Source organism: Polypterus senegalus, chromosome 7 (assembly GCF_016835505.1).
Source record: "Polypterus senegalus isolate Bchr_013 chromosome 7, ASM1683550v1, whole genome shotgun sequence".
Classification (NCBI taxonomy): domain Eukaryota; kingdom Metazoa; phylum Chordata; class Cladistia; order Polypteriformes; family Polypteridae; genus Polypterus; species Polypterus senegalus.
In genome coordinates, this window is record NC_053160.1 from 109,704,274 (window position 1) to 109,723,741 (window position 19,468).

Sequence of the window (19,468 nt, forward strand, 5' to 3'; positions counted from 1 at the left end):
TTCTCTAGTGCCTTCAACACCATCCAACCTCTGCTCCTTAGGGATAAGCTGACAGAGATGGGAGTAGATTCACACCTGGTGGTATGGATCGTGGACTAGCTTACAAACAGACATTGTGGTCAACAACACAGGAGCGCCACAGTGGACTGTACTTTCTCCGGTCCTGTTCAGCCTATACATAGACTTCCAATACAACTCTGTGTCCTGCCACATGCAAAAGTTCACTGACGACACTGCTATCGTGGGCTGCATCAGTAGTAGACAGGAGGAGTAGTATAGGAAGCTAATCAAGGACTTTGTTAAATGGGGCGGTTCAAACCACTTAAACCTGAAAACCAGCAAGACCAAGGAACTGGTGGTGGATTTTAGGAGGCCCAGGCTCATCATTGACCCTGTGATCATCAGAGGAGACTGTGTGCAGACCTATAAATACCTGGGAGTGCAAGCTGGATGATAAATTGGACTGTACTGCCAATACTGACGCTTTGTGTAAGAAATGTCAGAGCTGACTATACTTCCTTATGAAGGCTGGTATCCTTCAACATCTGCAATAAGATGCTGCAGACGGCTGTGGCGAGTGCCCTCTTCTACGCGGTGGTGTGCTGGGGAGCCAGCATAAAGAAGGAGGACGCCTCACACCTGGACAAACTTGTGAGGAAGGCAGGCTCTATTGTAGGTATGGAGCTGGACAGTTTAACATCTGTGGCAGAGCGACAGGCGCTGAGCAGGCTCCTGTCAATCATGGAGAATCCACTGCATCCACTGAACAGTGTCATCTCCAGGCAGAGGAGCAACTTCAGTGACAGACTGCCGTCACTGTCCTGCTCCACTGACAGACTGAGTAGATCGTTCCTCACCTACACTATGTGACTCTTCAGTTCCACCCCTTAAATGTTAATATTATTCAAAGTTATTGTCTGTTTTTACCTACATTTTTATTACTCTTTAATTTAATATTGTTTTTTGTATCAGTATGCTGCTTCTGGATTATGTGAATTTCCCCTTGGGATTAATAAAGTATCTATCTATCTAATACCTAAACAGCACTTAAAATGAACACTTAATTATAATCGATGGGAGTTGACCATAAGTAGACTGAAGGAATGGCTGCCAAAAATTGGGCTTTGACTTAAGTAAGTCACAATATCAGAATACTCAATACCTGATTCCATGACAAAAGCAGAAATCTTGTTCACTGGCTGTTTAATATAGATATACTGTAGTTGGGTTTGCATCTATCCAATGGCTTGGTTGTGAAACCAAGCCCCTCAAGAGGCTTGACTCTACTTTACTCTACAGCTGTCAGGCAGGAGTGTGCTTCTTATTGAGCCTGTACCTAGTCAATGTCATGTTGGAGTTTGTCCCAGAGAATGACAGGGCTGCCTCTGTGTAGCTGAAAGTTGTGGAGGGTAGGACTCTGACTGCTCTATGTGCTTATGTACCAAATGTCAGTTGGGAGTACCAGGCCTTCTTGGGAGTGCCTGGAGAGGATCCTGGAAAGGGTCCTAAGCTGGGGACCTCACAGATCTGCTAGGAGACTTCACTGCCCAAGTGGGAACAATGGAGACAACTGCAGAGGCATGACTGAGAGGAACAGCCTCCCTGATCTAAACCTAAACAGTGTTTTGTTATTGGACTTCTGTGCTAGGCACAGATTTTCCATAACACCCACCACGTTCGAACACAAGGTCGCTCCTAAGTACTTTTTAAAAGAGCACCTCAGGCTAAAGATCTGTGATTGATTTTATAATCATAACATCAAATTTGTGGCTGTATGTTCTGGACACTCTGATGAAGAGAGTGGAAGAGCTGTCAACTAAACTGAGATTAAGTAGGGTCAGATGGTGGGCAAAGTGCCTGAAAAGCCCAAGCAAGTAATGAGGGTGGAATGGGAATGTCTGGGGGAAGCCCTTGTTCAGAAGACTTTCAACTCCAACCTACAGTACAGCTTTTCCCGCATCCTGGGGAGGCTGAGGACACAGAGTCGGAATGAAGTCAAAGCCTTTATGTAAAAGCAGCTGCAAAGAGCTGTGGCCTAAAGGCCATAGAAACCTCTTGAGGCGGCAACCAAGGACCCAATGGTGGACACCAGAGTGGGTGGGGTGCCATCAGGCTGAAAAAAAGAGGCATTCTATGTATGTATTGTTAGTACGGAAGACTCCCATAGCTACAGAGAGGTACAGACAGGCCAAAAGGGGCTGGGTATGGGAAGACCTCACAAAGACCATGGAAAGCGACTATCAATCAGGCTCAAGCCTCCCTTCCTTTAACAATTACAACTCACATTTAACACTAGAATCCCTGAAGCCTACAAAAAAAGTCATTAATACCGGGCCACCATAAATTCCTTCACACCTCCTCATTAGCGTCCGTTTTGCAAAAGTGCCAATCAGCATAAGCAGCCTGCTATCCCATCCCCAACCAATGCAGCTGAAGTTTCCCCAGCTCAAGTCTGTTTATCTGGGTGTGTGGCACCTGGAATTGTACAGGGTAAATAACACAAGTACATTATTTGGAATACTGTACATATATTTCATGCGTGTTCCTTGTCTCAACAATCTGTATAAATGTAGGATGACAGGAAATGCGAGACAAGAAATGTTGAACACATAACTAAACTATATTCCAAATCGTAACCTTAGATCCTCAAATGAGTGTCTCCTTAGAATTCCAAAAGCTAAACTTAAAAGAAGTGGTGAGGCGGCCTTCTGCTGTTATGCACCTAAAATCTGGAATAGCCTGCCAACAGGAATTTGCCAGGGTAATACAGTGGAGCCCTTTAAAAAACTGCTGAAAACACATTACTTTAACATGGCTTTCTCCTAACTTCACTTTAAGTTAATCCTGATACTCTGTATGTTCAATTCATCACAATAACTATTCATCATCAAGTCCTTCCATGAGAACCCTAAATACAAAGAGGACTGTTTCACTTAAGTAGATTGCCCAGAGGGGACTGGGCGGTCTCATGGTCTGGAATCCCTACAAATTTTATTTTTTTTCTCCAGCCATCTAGAGTTTTTTTTTTTCTGTCCACCCTGGCCATCAGACCTTACTTATTCTGTTAGTTAATGTTGACTTATTTTTATTTTTTTACTGTATCTTATATTTTTCTATTCTCCATTTTGAAAAGCACTTTGAGCTACATTTTGTTGTATGAAAATGTGCTATATAAATAAATGTTCTTGTTGTTGAACAGAAAATTTATCGTCTTACTGTAATGATGACAAAATGCCGACATGAAGTGTACAATGTGTGAAGACTGAAGTTCAAATATCAAATAAACACCTTCACAAAATTTATAACAAAATAAGTGCTTTCATTTAAGAATATACCAAAACTAAACAAAAATATGCTGTCAAAGAGTAAAAACCAAAGTCCAAATATCAGCTGACATGTCTGTTTGGCTGGTGCAGAGGTTAAGAACTGCTGCCTCATAATCAAGAGGTTGCGAGTTCAAGTCTGGTTTACTCCCGTTTTGATTAGTAAGCTGCTGTTATTATTACTATTAAATAATAAAAACACACATTTGATTTCAGTCTAACACCCGGTGTAAATTTTTTCTACCTGTAAAATATCAATGAAGGGATATAAGCAGACACACAAATTCTGGTGAATCATGTCTTCTTGGTATCTTGTTGTCACTAGATTTTTTTTATTCAGTTTTATCTATACTAATAAAAGGTAGGTGACTGACTGACTGACTCACTGACTGACTCACTCACTCACTCACTCACTCACTCCCTGTGTAGGTAGAAGGCTGAAATTTGGCAGGCTCATTCCTTACAGTTTCCTTACAAAAGTTGGACAGGTTTCATTTCGAAATTCTACGCGTAATGGTCATAACTGGAAGCTATTTTTCTCCATTTACTGTAATGGAGTTCAGCTAGAAAGCCGTGGGGGCGTAGTTTCGTGACATCATTACGCCTCCCACATAATCATGTGAACTGACGGTCAACGCAGCGCGTAGAAAACCAGGAAGACCTCCAAAAAGCGCTGAAGAAAACATGCATTATATAATTGAGAAGGCAGCGAAACAATAAGAAGCGAGCAAGTGACATATACAACCATATTCATGAGTGCTGCTACTTCTGAAACAAAGAAAGGTGTAAACCTAAAGTTTAAATTAAGTTCATAGACAGGCTGCCACTGGCGTTTGTCATGCCCAAGGATAATGCGGGATACAAGCTTAATGAGAGGATGCAGAATATAAACGAGAGTTTTGATCACTTTGTAACTAAGTTAAAATTGCACATGAAGGGCTGTGCTTATGCAAATTCCGAGAGACTGTGTTTGTGGGGGATTGACAATTAAGGCGGGTGGGGGAGTCACGTCATCATCTCCCCTCCCATTCACCTCATTTCGCTCTGAGGTGAGCTCCGCAGCTACCGCACGCAGTGTTACGGAAGCGACTTTGTGACGCTGCCACCAAATACTCACAGAAAAATCCACAAGATAATACACACGCTGTCTCGACAGTTTCTCCACACTGAATCCTCCAGGCACTACTTACAAAAGGTTACATTGACAATCGTGTTACGTTATTTTTAAAATGTTTCCTTTTCTTAGCACAAGCACAGCTGAGAATCTTCGATGCATGTGCTCCATAACGCATTAAAAAAATCACGCATTTAATCACACTTTGCAATACACACAAAATGGAGCTTTTGTCAAAGCATGATTTCCTGGTACACCAATTACATTGATCAGCGCTTCCCGATTCATTTTACCCTCGCACCCCCTTGGTTTGAGAAGAAGTATGAAAAAATATCAGGTTAACACAGAAAAACAGATCACCAATTGAAGCTTTATGAATAATCGATTCGCCATCAATAATTGTTTTGGTAAAGCCATACTCGGTGTAATCCTTCTTCCATTTTATAATTTTTCTACCACTAGCCATGATTAAATGAATGGTAAAAAAAGTAAGAGCGAAGCGAGGGTGACTTATTCAGGAAGGTAGGCGACAGTTCAATAGCTCGAATTTGGATATAAGTAGGTTCTATTTAGTCGCAAAAAATATCTTTGTTAGGAATGGAAGTTGAATTTAGTCTTTAAATTTCTATGGTAAAGAAAAAGTTATGCAATGATGACTAAATTTAAGTATATAAAGTCAAAAGTTGTATATATAAAGTCAGTGTCGGAATAAATAAAGTTAAAACTTGAATAAAGTCAGCGTCGTTATATATGAAGTCAAAACTTGTTTCTGAATATATAAAGTCAAAACTTTAATATATAAAGTCAGCGCTGGAATATATAAAGTCAAAACGTGAATATATATAAAGTCATTCCCAAACATATAAAGTCAAAACCTGAGTATATAAAGACGGCGGTGGAATATTTCTGAATATATAAAGTAAGCGCTGGAATATAAAAAAGTCAAAACTTAAATATATAAAGTCAGCGTTTTATATATTCTGACACTGACTTTTTTATATTCCAGCGATGACTTTATATATTTTGACGCCGACATTATATATTCACAAAATCAATGTATTTGCCTGTTTGGCACCCCATAGTATATAAATGACATTGTCAATCATGTTACGTTATTATTAAAATGTTTCCTTTTCTTTTTACTTCTCCGCTGCCAAGCACGGGTATTTTGATAGAGATTATATATATCTATACATATATACATATATACATATATATATATATATATATACACATATATACATATATACATATATACATATATATACTAGCAGAATACCAGCGCAGCGAGAAGTAGTGTGTTAAAGAAGGTACGAAAAAGAAAAGGAAAAATTTTAAAAATAACGTAACATGATTGTTAATGTAATTGTTTTGTCATTGATATGAGTGTCACTGTGATATATATATATATATATAGCAAAATACCCGCGATTCGCAGCGATGTCATGTGTTAAAGAAGTTATGAAAAAGAAAAGGAAACATTTTAAAAATAATGTAACATGATTGTCAAAGTAATTGTGTTGTGTATTTGGTGGCAGCGTCACAAAGTTTTTTCGATCTAGCTGCATCAGAAAATGTACCCACGCCTGACACGCCTCCTTTTTACTGTTTTCTCACAGCTTGGATTGCTGCTGTCATATACACACACACACACACACACACATACATACATATATATATATATATATACACACATATATACACATACATATCTTCATATCTACATATCTATATACATATCTACATATACACATATATATATATATATATATATACATACCCATCTACATCATATATACACACACATACATACATACACACACACAAATTATATATATAATTGTATGTATATACACATACATACATATATATACACATATATACTTGTGTGTATGTTTGTATGTGTCTATATGTGTGTGTATAGCTTTGGTCACTGAGTGCAAGGGAAAAATAATAAAATATAGTCTATAAGTTATTAAACAGTAAAACATTAACGTTTTAAGAAGTACAGGTACATTGAGCACTACTGGAGTGGTTGTGGGTAAACTACATTTTAAAGACTGTGTAACACAACAGGTAAGTAACTAACAGCAGCTAAAATATATATGGATCATCTCTCGGTAGTAGATCCCTTTTGAAAGACGCTACACGACGGCTGTGGTATAGAAATTAAATTTTCTATGTGAACGTTCAAATTTGTGCCTCTGGTAATGTGCCTTACCGGCATTTAAAGAAAATTAGTTTTGTGTCCTCTGCACTGTTAAGAGAGAAAGGCTTTGGTTTGGGATAAAAGGTGTAAAGAAAGGAAAGTTGCCTTTTCTTTTATATAGTATAGAGATGAATCGCCTTAATATTATTTTTCCGTGGTGTAGAAAAGGGGTCCCGTGTTTGCACTTGTCTGGGCTATAGCGCAGGGGGAGGATGAAAAAAATTAAAACTGCTCACTTTGACTTAAGGCAGAAGCGCAGTCAGCGTCTCAAAGGCCGGCACAGCTATGCACGCGCTGGCTGCTCGACTTTTGCTGGGCAGGAGACCCCAGTTTGCAGACACGTTCATGATATCAAAAGTATCAGCGCTCTTTGGAGGTCATTCATATATTATATATATAGCAAAATCCCGAGCCTAGCGGAGAAGTAGTGTGTTAAAGAAGTAATGAAAAAGAAAAGGAAACATTTTAATAATAACGTAACATGATTGACATTGTCATGAGTGTTGCTGTCATATATATGCCTGCCTAAATAAGTCTCTTACTTTATTTACCGTTCATTTAATCATGGCTATTGGCGGAAAAATTATAAAATGGAAGGAGGATGGCTTTACCAAAACAATTATTGATGGCGAATCGATTATTCATAAAGCTTGAATTGGTGATGTTTTTCTGTGTTAACCTCATATTTTTTCAGACTTCTTCTCAAACTAAGGTGGTGCGAGGGTAAAATGAATCGGGATGCGCTGATCAATGTAATCCGTGTACCAGGAAATCATGCATTGACAAAAGCTCCCTTTGCTTGTAATGCAAAGTGTAATTAAATGCATTATTTTTTAACGCGTTATGGAGCACATGCATCGAAGCTTCTCAGCTGTGCTTGTGCTAAGAAAAGGAAAGATTTTAAAAATAACGTAACACGATTGTCAATGTGACCTTTTGTAAGTAGTGCCTGGAGGATTCAGTGTGGAGAAACTCGAGAGATAGCGTGTGTATTAACTTGTGGATTTTTCTGTGAGTATTTGGTGGCAGTCTGACAAAGTTGCTTCGGAAGACGGCATTAGCTGCGGAGCTCAGCTCAGACCGAAATTAGATGAATGGGAGGGGAGATGATGACGTGACTCCCCCACCCGCCTTAACTGTCAATCCCCCACAAACACAGTCTCGGAATTTGCATAAGCACACCCCTTCACCTACAATTTTAACTTAGTTACAAAGTGATCAAAACTCGCTTATATTCTGTCCTCTCATTAAACTTGTATCCCGCATTACCTGTGGGCATGTAAAACGCCAGCGGTAGCCTGTCTATGAACTTAATTTAAAATTTAGGTTTACACCTTTCTTTCTTTCCGAGGCAGCAACACTCATGAATATGGTAGTATATGTCACTCGCACGCTTCTTATTGTTTTTCGCTGCCTTCTCAATTATATAATGCATGTTTTCTTAAGTGCTTTTTGGAGGTCTTCCTGGTTTTCTACGCACTGCGTTGACAATCAGTTCACGTGATTACGTGGGTGGCGTGATGTTGTCACACGAAACTCCGCCCTCCCACGTCATTCCAGCTCAACTCCATTACAGTTAATGCAGAAAAATACCTTCCAGTTATGACCATTAGGCGTAGAATTTCGAAATGAAACCTGCCCAACTTTTGTAAGTAAGCTGTAAGGAATGAGCCTGCCAAATTTCAGCCTTCTACCTACACGGGAAGTTGGAGAATTAGTGATGAGTCAGTGAGTGAGTGAGTGCTTTGCCTTTTATTAGTATAGATATATACACATATATATACACACATATATATATACACACATATATACATATACATATACATATACATATACATATATATATATATATATATATATATATATATATATATATATATATATATATATATATATATATATAAACACACAGTGGTGTGAAAAACTATTTGCCCCCTTCCTGATTTCTTATTTTTTGCATGTTTGTCACACAAAATGTTTCTGATCATCAAACACATTTAACCATTAGTCAAATATAACACAAGTAAACACAAAATGCAGATTTTAAATGATGGTTTTTATTATTTAGGGAGAAAAAAAATCCAAACCTACATTGCCCTGTGTGAAAAAGTAATTCCTCTATTGTTAAAAAATAAACTAACTGTGGTGTATCACACCTGAGTTCAATTTCCGTAGCCACCCCTAGGCCTGATTACTGCCACACCTGTTTCAATCAAGAAATCACTTAAATAGGAGCTGCCTGACACAGAAAAGTAGACCAAAAGCACCTCAAAAGCTAGACATCATGCCAAGATCCAAAGAAATTCAGGAACAAATGAGAACAGAAGTAATTGAGATCTATCAGTCTGGTAAAGGTTATAAAGCCATTTCTAAAGCTTTAGGACACCAGCGAACCACAGTGAGAGCAGGGGTGCGGAAATCCAACACCCGACTTGTCCAACACGGGTAAATTGACCGTCGGACAAGCGTGTTTTCTGGTTTCAGTTGTCCGCGGACAAGTGCAATTTTTCTGGAGAAAAAAAGAATTACATGTGCAGTGCACGGCACATTTTTACCACTACTTTCAAATTTTAAACATTTGGGTATGTACTTCGTGCGGAAACAGTTTACTTAGGCATGTTCTTCATGTCTCAAATTGGTATTCAATATTGTTTACAAAATGTTGGCTGATTTTTCAAAGGGGAAGCACTATTGTGGTCTTACATAAGTATTTTACCCTACTATTTACACGCTTGGAGATGCAGTCATTTGGTCATGCCGACATTACGATGTAATTTGATGATTTTTCATTATAATCGATAACTTTTATATATTAAAAATTAATTTTTTCTACATAAAAATGCGGTCATTTCACCTACAATGCAATTGTTTTCGCCAAATAAAGCTTGTTAGGCATTTGATCCTTTACGAAATTTGCGATTTTGCGTAGGTTGTGATATATTGAGGAGTTAAGAAATTTATTGCGTGACATCAATTTTGATGAGCTGTCTATAGATCGTTTTTGATTAGAGAATTTTTCATATAAAACAAGTTGGTTTCGCACTGTCAGTTTTTTAAAAATAAAGAAAACATTCTGACGGTTTCCAAATGTTATGAAATATCAATAGAAATCTTCACTTAGACGCGATTATTTTTTTTTCCCCAACAACATCGGTTATATTATTTGGAAATGTAACCTCTTGCTGAATTTCGAATACGTCATTAGGAATTACCTGCGTAACCCATAATGCACTGCGGTAAGCACGTTGTTCTCGCTATATGCGTGTTGTTGAAACTTAAGTAAGTAGCATCACGGATGAGAAATGGATCATTTCTTGATTAAAACTGGCAGAATAGGCCTTGAAAAACCTAAGGAAGCGTAGTAAGGCCACTGTGAAAAAAATACGGACACAGTGAAGACAAAAAAATGTAACTGTCGAGATTAAAGTCGACATGTTGACTTTATTCTCGTAGTTTACTTTGTCAGTTGAATGTCGCAAACTAAATTTCATCTTAAAATGAATGTTTCATTTATTAGATTTTCTCAAACCCCGTCATAAATTAATGTAGCACGTTAAACGCTTTATATTAAGTGTTCCCCGACCTAGTTGTTAATCTCTTAAACTGACTTTTTTTCTTGCAGTGAGAGGTGCCGGCCATTTCACAAATACGTTTATAGTGTGGTGATTGGTTATGTGCAGAAAGAAAAAGGATAGGAACTGGGGGTTTAGTACGTCAGATAGAGACATGAGTCTAAAAGTAAGAAAAAAGTTGGTTCATTTGAAAAAGCGTTTTCTAAAGCTGAACGCTCGAAAGGTTGAGAGTTATGCTAGGCTGTTTAATACTGCTTCTTTAGAAGAGTTTGACCCATGACCAGCTGTGGAATTCTGTCTGTCACCTGGCAACAGGCACATCACTCATAAAAAACCTGAAAAGTCATCAGCATCAACTTCTGCAGGACCATCAGTCCAGGAACCATGCAGTTCAGCTCAAGCAGAAATGAACAGCATTCAGCCCATGCTGACTGAGATGGTAAAGATTCTTGAGGGAGAAGATGTTGCAAGACAAAAGATGAAGAACATGAATCAGGACAGTGTTCTGTTATGTAACTGTAATATATGAAAAAAGAACTAGTGTAGCTATAATGAAGGCATTGTTTATTAGCCAGTTAAAATAAGGGAATCTTTTATATAATGTTCTAGAGCAAGGTGGCAAAATACTACTCCCTGAAAGAACTTTTTTCAGTTTTAAAATGGAAGGCAGTTTTAGTATCAATAAAAGAGATCAGAAAAAATAAACTATTTTTTACTTTTGTTATTTGTTTATGGGCAAGTGAATTTAACTGGCGGACAAGTGGATTTTCTAAGTTTACTTGTCCGTGGACAAGTAGAATTAAATTTGATTTCCACACCCCTGGAGAGCCATTATCCACAAACGGCAAAAACATGGAACAGTGGTGAACCTTCCCAAGAGTGGCTGGCTGACCAAAATTACCCCAAGAGCGCAGAGACGACTCATCCGAGAGGTCACAAAAAACCCCAGGACAACGTCTAAAGAACTGCAGGCCTCACTTGCCTCAATTAAGGTCAGTGTTCACGACTCCAACATAAGAAAGAGACTGGGCAAAACCGGCCTGCATGGCAAATTTCCAAGACGCAAACCACTGTTAAGCAAAAAGAACATTAGGGCTCGCCTCAATTTTGCTAAGAAACATCTCAATGATTGCCAAGACTTTTGGGAAAATACCTTGTGGACTGATGAGACAAAAGTTGAACTTTTTGGAAGGCAAATTTCCCATTACATCTGGCGTAAAAGGAACACAGCATTTCAGAAAAAGAACATCATACCAACAGTAAAATATGTTGGTGGTAGTGTGATGGTCTGGGGTTGTTTTGCTGCTTCAGGACCTGGAAGGCTTGCTGTGATAGATGGAACCATGAATTCTACTGTCTACCAAAAAATCCTGTAGGAGAATGTCGGGCCATCTGTTCGTCAACTCAAGCTGAAGCAATCTTGGGTGCTGCAACAGGACAATGACCCAAAACACACCAGCAAATCCACCTCTGAATGGCTGAAGAAAAACAAAATGAAGACTGTGGAGTGGCCTAGTCAAAGTCCTGACCTGAATTACCTGACCTCAAATAAACCTGAATTACAACAATTCTGCAAAGATGAGTGGGCCAAAATTCCTCCAAAGCACTGTAAAAGACTCATTGCAAGTTATCGCAAATACTTGAATGCAGTTATTGCTGCTAAGGGTGGCCCAACCAGTTATTAGGTTCAGGGGGCAATTACTTTTTCACACAGGGCCATGTAGGTTTGGATTTTTTTTTCTCCCTAAGTAATAAAAACCATCATTTAAAAACTGTATTTTGTGTTTACTTGTGTTATATTTGACTAATGGTTAAATGTGTTTGATGATCAGAAACATTTTGTGTGACAAACATGCAAAAGAATAAGAAATCAGGAAGGGGGCAGTTTTTCACACCACTGTGTATAATGTAGATAGGTGTGTGTGTGTATATATATATATATATATACAGGTATATGTGTACATATATGTATGTGTCTATATGTGTGTGTATAGCTTTGATCACAGAGTGCAAGGGAAAAATAATAAAATATAGTCTATAAGTTATTAAACAGTAAAACATTAACGTTTTAAGAAGTTTTTTTAGAACAATTAGAACAATTAGAACAATCTAGACGAGAACAGGCCATTCAGCCCAACAAAGCTTGCCAGTCCTATTCACTTGCTTCCTCCAAGAAAACATCAAGTCGAGTTTTGAAAGTCCCTAACGTCTTACTGTCTACCACACTACTTGGTAACTTATTCCAAGTGTCTATCGTTCTTTGTGTAAAGAAAAACTTCCTAATGTTTGTGCGAAATTTACCCTTAACAAGTTTCCAACTGTGTCCCCGTGTTCTTGATGAGCTCATTTTAAAATACAAGTCTCGATCCACTGTACTAATTCCCTTCATAATTTTAAACACTTCAATCATGTCACCTCTTAATCTTCTTTTGCTTAAACTGTAAAGGCCCAGCTCTTTTAATCTTTCCTCATAATTCAACCCCTGTAGACCTGGAATCAGCCTAGTCGCTCTTCTCTGGACCTTTTCTAGTGCTGCTATGTCCTTTTTGTAGCCTGGAGACCAAAACTGCACACAGTACTCAAGATGAGGCCTCACCAGTGCATTATAAAGGTTGAGCATAACCTCCTTGGACTTGTACTCCACAGATCGTGCTATATAACCTAACATTCTGTTAGCCTTCTTAATGGCTTCTGAACACTGTTTGGAAGTTGATAGCTTGGAGTCCACTATGACTCCTAAATCCTTCTCATAAGGTGTACTCTCGATTTTCCGACCGCCCATTGTGTATTCAAACCTAATATTTTTACTTCCTATGTGTAAGACTTTACATTTACTGACATTAAATTTCATCTGCCACAAATCTGCCCAAGCCTGTATGCTATCCAAGTCCTTCTGTAATGATATAACGGATTCCAAATTATCTGCTAATCCACCTATCTTGGTATCATCTGCAAACTTAACCAGCTTGTTACTTATATTCCTATCTAAATCATTTATATATATTAAAAATAGCAGCGGCCCTAGCACTGACCCCTGTGGAACACCACTCTTAACATCGCCAGTTCTGATGAGGTTCCTCGCACCATCACCCTCTGCTTCCTGTGTCTGAGCCAATTCTGCACCCATCTAAAAACATCACCCTGAATTCCCACTTCTTTTAACTTGATGCCCAACCTCTCATGTGGCACCTTATCAAATGCTTTCTGAAAGTCCAGATAAATAATATCATAAGCTCCACTTTGATCGTATCCTTTTGTTGCCTCCTCATAGAATTCCAACATGTTAGTAAAACACGACCTCCCCATTCTGAACCCATGCTGACTGTTCAGAATAACTCCTGTCCTTGTCATGTGTTGCTCAATCTTATCCTTAATAATTCCTTCCATTAATTTTCCTGTGATGCTTGTTAAGCTTACTGGCCTATAGTTGCTTGGATCTGCCCTGTCACCCTTTTTATATAATGGGATGATATTTGCCATTTTCCAGTCCTTTGGAATCTCTCCAGTGCACAGTGACTTCCTAAAAATATGTGTCAAGGGTTTATATATGTACTCACTAGCCTCCTTAAGAACACGAGGATAAATATTATCTGGGCCTGGTGATTTGTTTGATTTCATCTTATTTAATCTGAGCAGCACTTCTCCCTCTACAATTTCCAAATCCCTCAGTACCTCCTTAGTAGTTGTGTTTACCTCTGGCAGGTTATCCACTTGCTCACTTGTAAACACCTCAGAAAAATGTAAGTTTAGGGCATCTGCTATTTCATTGTCTGTATCTTTTAATTCCCTTTACTATTCCTGATGAACTTGACCTCCTCCTTAACTGTTCTTTTACTACTAAAATACTGAAAGAATCTCTTGGGGTCTTCTTTCGCCTTATCTGCTATATTCCTCTCCAACTGTCTTTTAGCCTCTCTGATATCCTTCTTAATGGTTGCCCTCATGTTCTCATACGCTCACGGTTCTCTTTGCAGTCATTAGTCTTATATGCCTTATACAGCAGTTTTTCCTTTGCAACTTCTTTTTAAATCTTTATTAATCCATCGTGGAGTTTTTTTTAGTTTCCTATTACTTCCAAATTTAGGTATGTATCTGTCCTGCATTACATGTAAAACATTTTTAAACCTGTTCCACTGCTCCTCGACTGTCTCCACATTTAAAAGCTTATCCCAGTCTATCCTACTTAGACTTTGTGCATCTGCTCAAAATTAGCCCTACTAAAGTTCAACTTAACAATTTTAGTCTTTGCATCTGTACTCTTACAAAATACTGAGAATTGTATTACATTATGGTCACTTGACCCTAGTGGTTCAATCACCTCTACACCCTCAATTCTATCCTGATTATTACAGAATACTAAATCCAGACAGGCTTCACCCCTTGTTGGTGCTTTAACATGCTGTGTTAAAAACAGTCGCTGATTACTTCTAAAAACTCCTGCTCTTGTGCTCCTCCATCTGTAAGGTTATCCCAGTTAATATTTGGATAATTAAAGTCCCCCATGACTATAATATCCCCTGTAAACTTGCCTTTTGATATTACTAAAAGATGTGTGTTGAAATTACTGTCTGAATTGGGTGGTCTATAACACACTCCTAAAATGAGACCTTTTCCCTAATATTTTCCAGGCGAAGCCACATGTCCTCACTAAGATGGGGCTCATCATCCAACTGAAGATGACTTACATTTAATTCCTGTTTGGCATAAACAGCAACCCCACCTCCTTTTCTGTTCTGTCTATCCTTCCTAAAAATGTGTATCCCTCTATGTTACACTCATCCCCATCTTTGTTATTTAGCCAGGTTTCCGTTATTGCTATAATATCATAATTATGCTCTGCTACATACAACTCCAACTCACTTACCTTATTTTTGATACTTCTAGCATTAAGGCAAGCTATTTTTAATGTGTTAATCCTTCTATCTTTACGTGTTTGCTTAAAATTTACATTACTATGCATTTTTATTTCTACACCATTGTTTGTTCTTCCATGTATAGATCTAAATCTGGCCTGTCCTAAACTCCCTGCCCCCATTCCCTAGTTTAAACAATCCTCGACTAGCCTACACATACGCCTCCCCAATACATTGGTGCCCCTCCGGTTCAGATGTAACGGCGGAACAGGTCCCATCTGTTCCAAAAGGAGTCCCAATGCCCCATAAACCTATACCCTTCTACCCTGCACCAAGATTTGAGCCACGCGTTAAGCCTTCTAATCTCCTCAATCTTACCTGGACTGGCGCGTGGCACAGGCAGAACTTCGGAGAAGACTACCTTGTCAGTTCTGCTCCTCAGCTTGGTACCTAACTCTTTGAATTTGGAATGCAGAACTGACAGACTACCCTTATGTATGTCATTTGTTCCAAAGTGGACAATGACAACTGGATCCACCCCCGCTCTGGCCAAGAGCCTATCCACCCTTCCAGGGAGGTCTCCCACCTGTGCTCCCGGAAGGCAACACACCGTCGAGACTCTCTCTCTCAGGAGCACACCTGCACTTCAATCCCCTAATGATTGAGTCCCCAACTATCACTACCTCTCTCTTTTTGGGAACTGGTTTTGAGGTGGCCCGTTGGGGCTCCTCAACCCTGCCTACCACCTCAGAATTATCAGAGTCACCGTCCAGCTCCGCCAGGACATGATAACGGTTAGACACTTCTAATTCTGGGGTTGATGCCCCCGGACAGTGTGCACCCTTTACCTTACGCCTTGTGACCGTGACCCACCTATTCCTACCTGTCTGGTCTGGAATCTCCTCCCGCGCCACCTTAGGGGTGCACACTATCTCTAAAGGACACCTAGGCCAAGTCCGCCAATTCTCTATTACAACACAGGTCAGCCAACTCCTCCTCCAGTTCAGCGACCCTGAGCTCGAGGTGCTGGATCAGCTGGCATCTCTTGCAGATGTAGCCCTCATAGACAACTGGCTCTTCCAAACCATCATCTGAAAAGTCCAACATCCAACAGGACTTGCATTGCACTGGCCTCATTATTAAAATTTGACCTGCTGCGGATATGGGTACGGCCCGGCGCGAGATTTACACCATCTCCCCCGGATTTTCAAGGGCCGGCGAGAGCTCTCCGGACGACGCCGGAAGCGTGACGCTTTCCAAGGCGCGGGCCCCTCTCTCGGGACGAACCCATTCCAGGGTGGCCCTGCCCTTCAACGAGAAAAGAGAACTCTCCTCAGGGCTCCCGCTGGCTTCTCCAGGATAACTTGCTTCACCGCACCAAGTTATGGTGTATGGTACTGAGAATGCAGACAGACTACTTCTTTTTGGGCCAATACACCATCAGCATGGCAGAGACAGATCTAAACACTAGTGTGGAGAGTTGCTCGTATACTGAAGCGACTTTAGCTGTAAGTAGAAATCCCACTTTATTTATGGTGCCAAGCAGAGTTGTGTTGCAGTGCAGTAGTCTATTAGACAGCAGAAGCGACGTGAAGAAGTTGTCTGCTCTTATGGTTCTGCCTTTGTACAGAAATGTCTCCGTAAGCTTTATAGCCACAGTCTACAAAACCCTTTCTCCCGTGGGATGAATGATATCTTTACCTACATAAGGAGTGGCATTGCACATGTGCTTTGTCTGCAAATCTGACACAATCCAAAATTTTATGTGAAATTTGTCAGGCTTGGATGAGATGTATTTCAAAAAAAGAAAACGGACCTTACTTGGAAACGGTTGCTCCTCAACAGTAATGTGTTGCCCAGAGTTGTAACTCAAAATACAGTTCTCAGCAAAATGTTGTCAGATGTACAAAACATGTTGAAGACAACAAATTTGCTGCAATCTCGGACAAGTGTCCTTGTAGTCAAAACACAAATGCTACTTGATAGTCTTGATAGCCATCTCAGGGAATCATATCTTTGATATGTACAATAAATAAATCAAACCAAGCATCAACCACATCACTAACTGTGGTCATCACTGCTCTTATGAAAAGATAAACATCAACTGAAAGAGGGAGAGGCAAGCTCATTGTAAATGTCTTTATTTGAAAAATAAGAGTGTCATATTTTGGGGGTGTGTGAACGTGACTAAGAATAAAATTGAATAAAAAAAAATGTTAACTTTTACAAGTAGTAAAAATTTACACCAGGTGTTACAGACTGAAATCAAATGTAGTTTTTATAATGTATAAATAGCAGCTCACTCCTCAAAATGGTAAATACAGGGCGGAAAATAACTAATATCTTTACTTTGATGATGATCACAAACCTCCGTAAACTTTGTTTCAGGAACAGAAGAAAGCAACGTAGTAACCTCCTGAACAAACAAATCAATCTTCTTCCTTTTTTCCTCTGAAAGGATCACCTCCTTCAAAAGTTCTTCAATCTGTAAAATACACAAAAAATAATTACAGTGGGGAAGTTCCAAACTCTAGAGAGATAGAAAAATGTAACAAGTGAATTATCAAATTAAACACAGTAAGCAGATTAACTAACTTGTGACCAGTTTTTCTTTGAGATGTACAGTAAATCCGGAAAGTATTCACAGCTCATCACTTTTTCCACATTTTGTTATGTTACAACCTTATTTCAAAATGGATTAAATTCATTTTTTTTTCCTCAGAGTTCTACACACAACACCACATAATGACAACGTGAAAAAAGTTTACTTGAGGTTTTTGCATATTTATTAAAAAATAAAAAAAACTGAGAAATCACATGTACATAAGTATTCACAGCCTTTGCTCAATACTTTGTCGATGCACCTTTGGCAGCAATTACAGCCTCAAGTCTTTCTGAATATGATGCCACAAGCTTGGCACACCTATCCTTGGCCAGTTTCACCCATTCCTCTTTGCAGCACCTCTCAAACTTAGCAGCTTGGATGGGAAGCGTCGGTGCACAGCCATTTTAAGTTCTTTCAAGCGATGTTCAATCGGATTCAAGTCTGGGCCACTCAAGGACATTCACAGAGTTGTACTGAAGCCACTCCTTTGATATCTTGGCTGTGTGCTTAGGGTCGTTGTCCTGCTGAAAGATTAACCGTTGCCCCAGTCAGAGGTCAAGAGCGCTCTGGAGCAGGTTTTCATCCAGGATGTCTCTGTACATTGCTGCAGTCATCTTTCCCTTTATCCTAACTAGTCTCCCAGTTCCTGCCGCTGAAAAACATCCCCACAGCATGATGCTGCCACCACCATGCTTCACTGTAGGGATGGTATTGGCCTGGTGATGAGCAGTGTCTGGTTTCCTCCAAACGTGACGCCTGGCATTCACACCAAAGAGTTCAATCTTTGTCTCTTCAGACCAGAGAATTTTGTTTCTCATGGTCTGAGAGCCCTTCAGGTCCCTTTTGGCAAACTCCAGGTGGGCTGCCATGTTCCTTTTACTAAGGAGTGGCTTCTGTCTGGCCACTCTTCCATACAGGCCTGATTGGTAGATTGCTGCAGAGATGGTTGTCCTTCTGGAAGGTTCTCCTCTTTCCACAGAGGACCTCTGGAGCTCTGACAGAGAGACCATCGGGTTCTTGGTCACCTCCCTGACTAAGGCCCTTCTCTCCCGATCGCTCAGTTTAGATGACCAGCCAGCTCTAGGAAGAGCCCTGGTGGTTTCGAACTTCTTCCACTTACGGATGATGGAGGCCACTGTGCTCATCGGGACCTTCAAAGCAGCAGAAATTTTTCTGTAACCTTCCCAAGATTTATGCCTCGAGACAATCCTGTTTCGGAGGTCTACAGACAATTCCTTTGACTTCATGCTTGGTTTGTGCTTTGACATGAACTGTCGACTGTCGGACCTTATATAGACAGGTGTGTGCCATTCCAAATCATGTCCAATCAATTGAATTTACTACAGGTGGACTCCAATTAAGCTGAAGAAACATCTCAAGGATGATCGGGGAAAAAAGGATGCACCTGAGCTCAATTTTGAGCTTCATGGCAAAGGCTGTGAGTACTTATGTAAATGTGCTTTCTCAATTTTTTTTTATTTGTAATAAATTTGCAAAAATCTGAAGTAAACTTTTTCACGTTATTATTATGGGGTGTTGTGTATAGAATTCTGAGGAAAAAAATGAATTTAATCCATTTTGGAATAAGGCTATAACATAACAAAATGTGGAAAAAATGATGTGCTGTGAATACTTTCCGAATGCACTGTATGTACCTTGAATATCCTTATGGAAAGGAAACATTTTTGTTATAACACCAACAGCTATTCAACCTCATACAATTTCAGATCTCCCTTTAGTTTTCATTCTCATCTCTACCTTAGGCACATATATTTACGTTCCTAATCTGTTT

At 39.5% G+C, this 19,468-nt stretch overlaps 1 protein-coding gene across 1 annotated transcript in view; it reads right to left on the reverse strand.

Moving 5' to 3' along the window:
• Positions 1–17,723, reverse strand: part of nol6 (nucleolar protein 6 (RNA-associated)) — a 309,483-nt gene extending 291,760 nt beyond the window's left edge. Inside the window, exons 1-2 of the mRNA XM_039757964.1 lie at positions 17,667–17,723; positions 17,440–17,556 (exon numbers count right to left, since the gene is read on the reverse strand). Coding sequence (XP_039613898.1) covers positions 17,440–17,556; positions 17,667–17,723 — 174 coding nt within the window. The remainder of the gene's footprint in view (positions 1–17,439; positions 17,557–17,666) is intronic.
• Between the last annotated feature and the right edge of the window lie 1,745 nt (positions 17,724–19,468).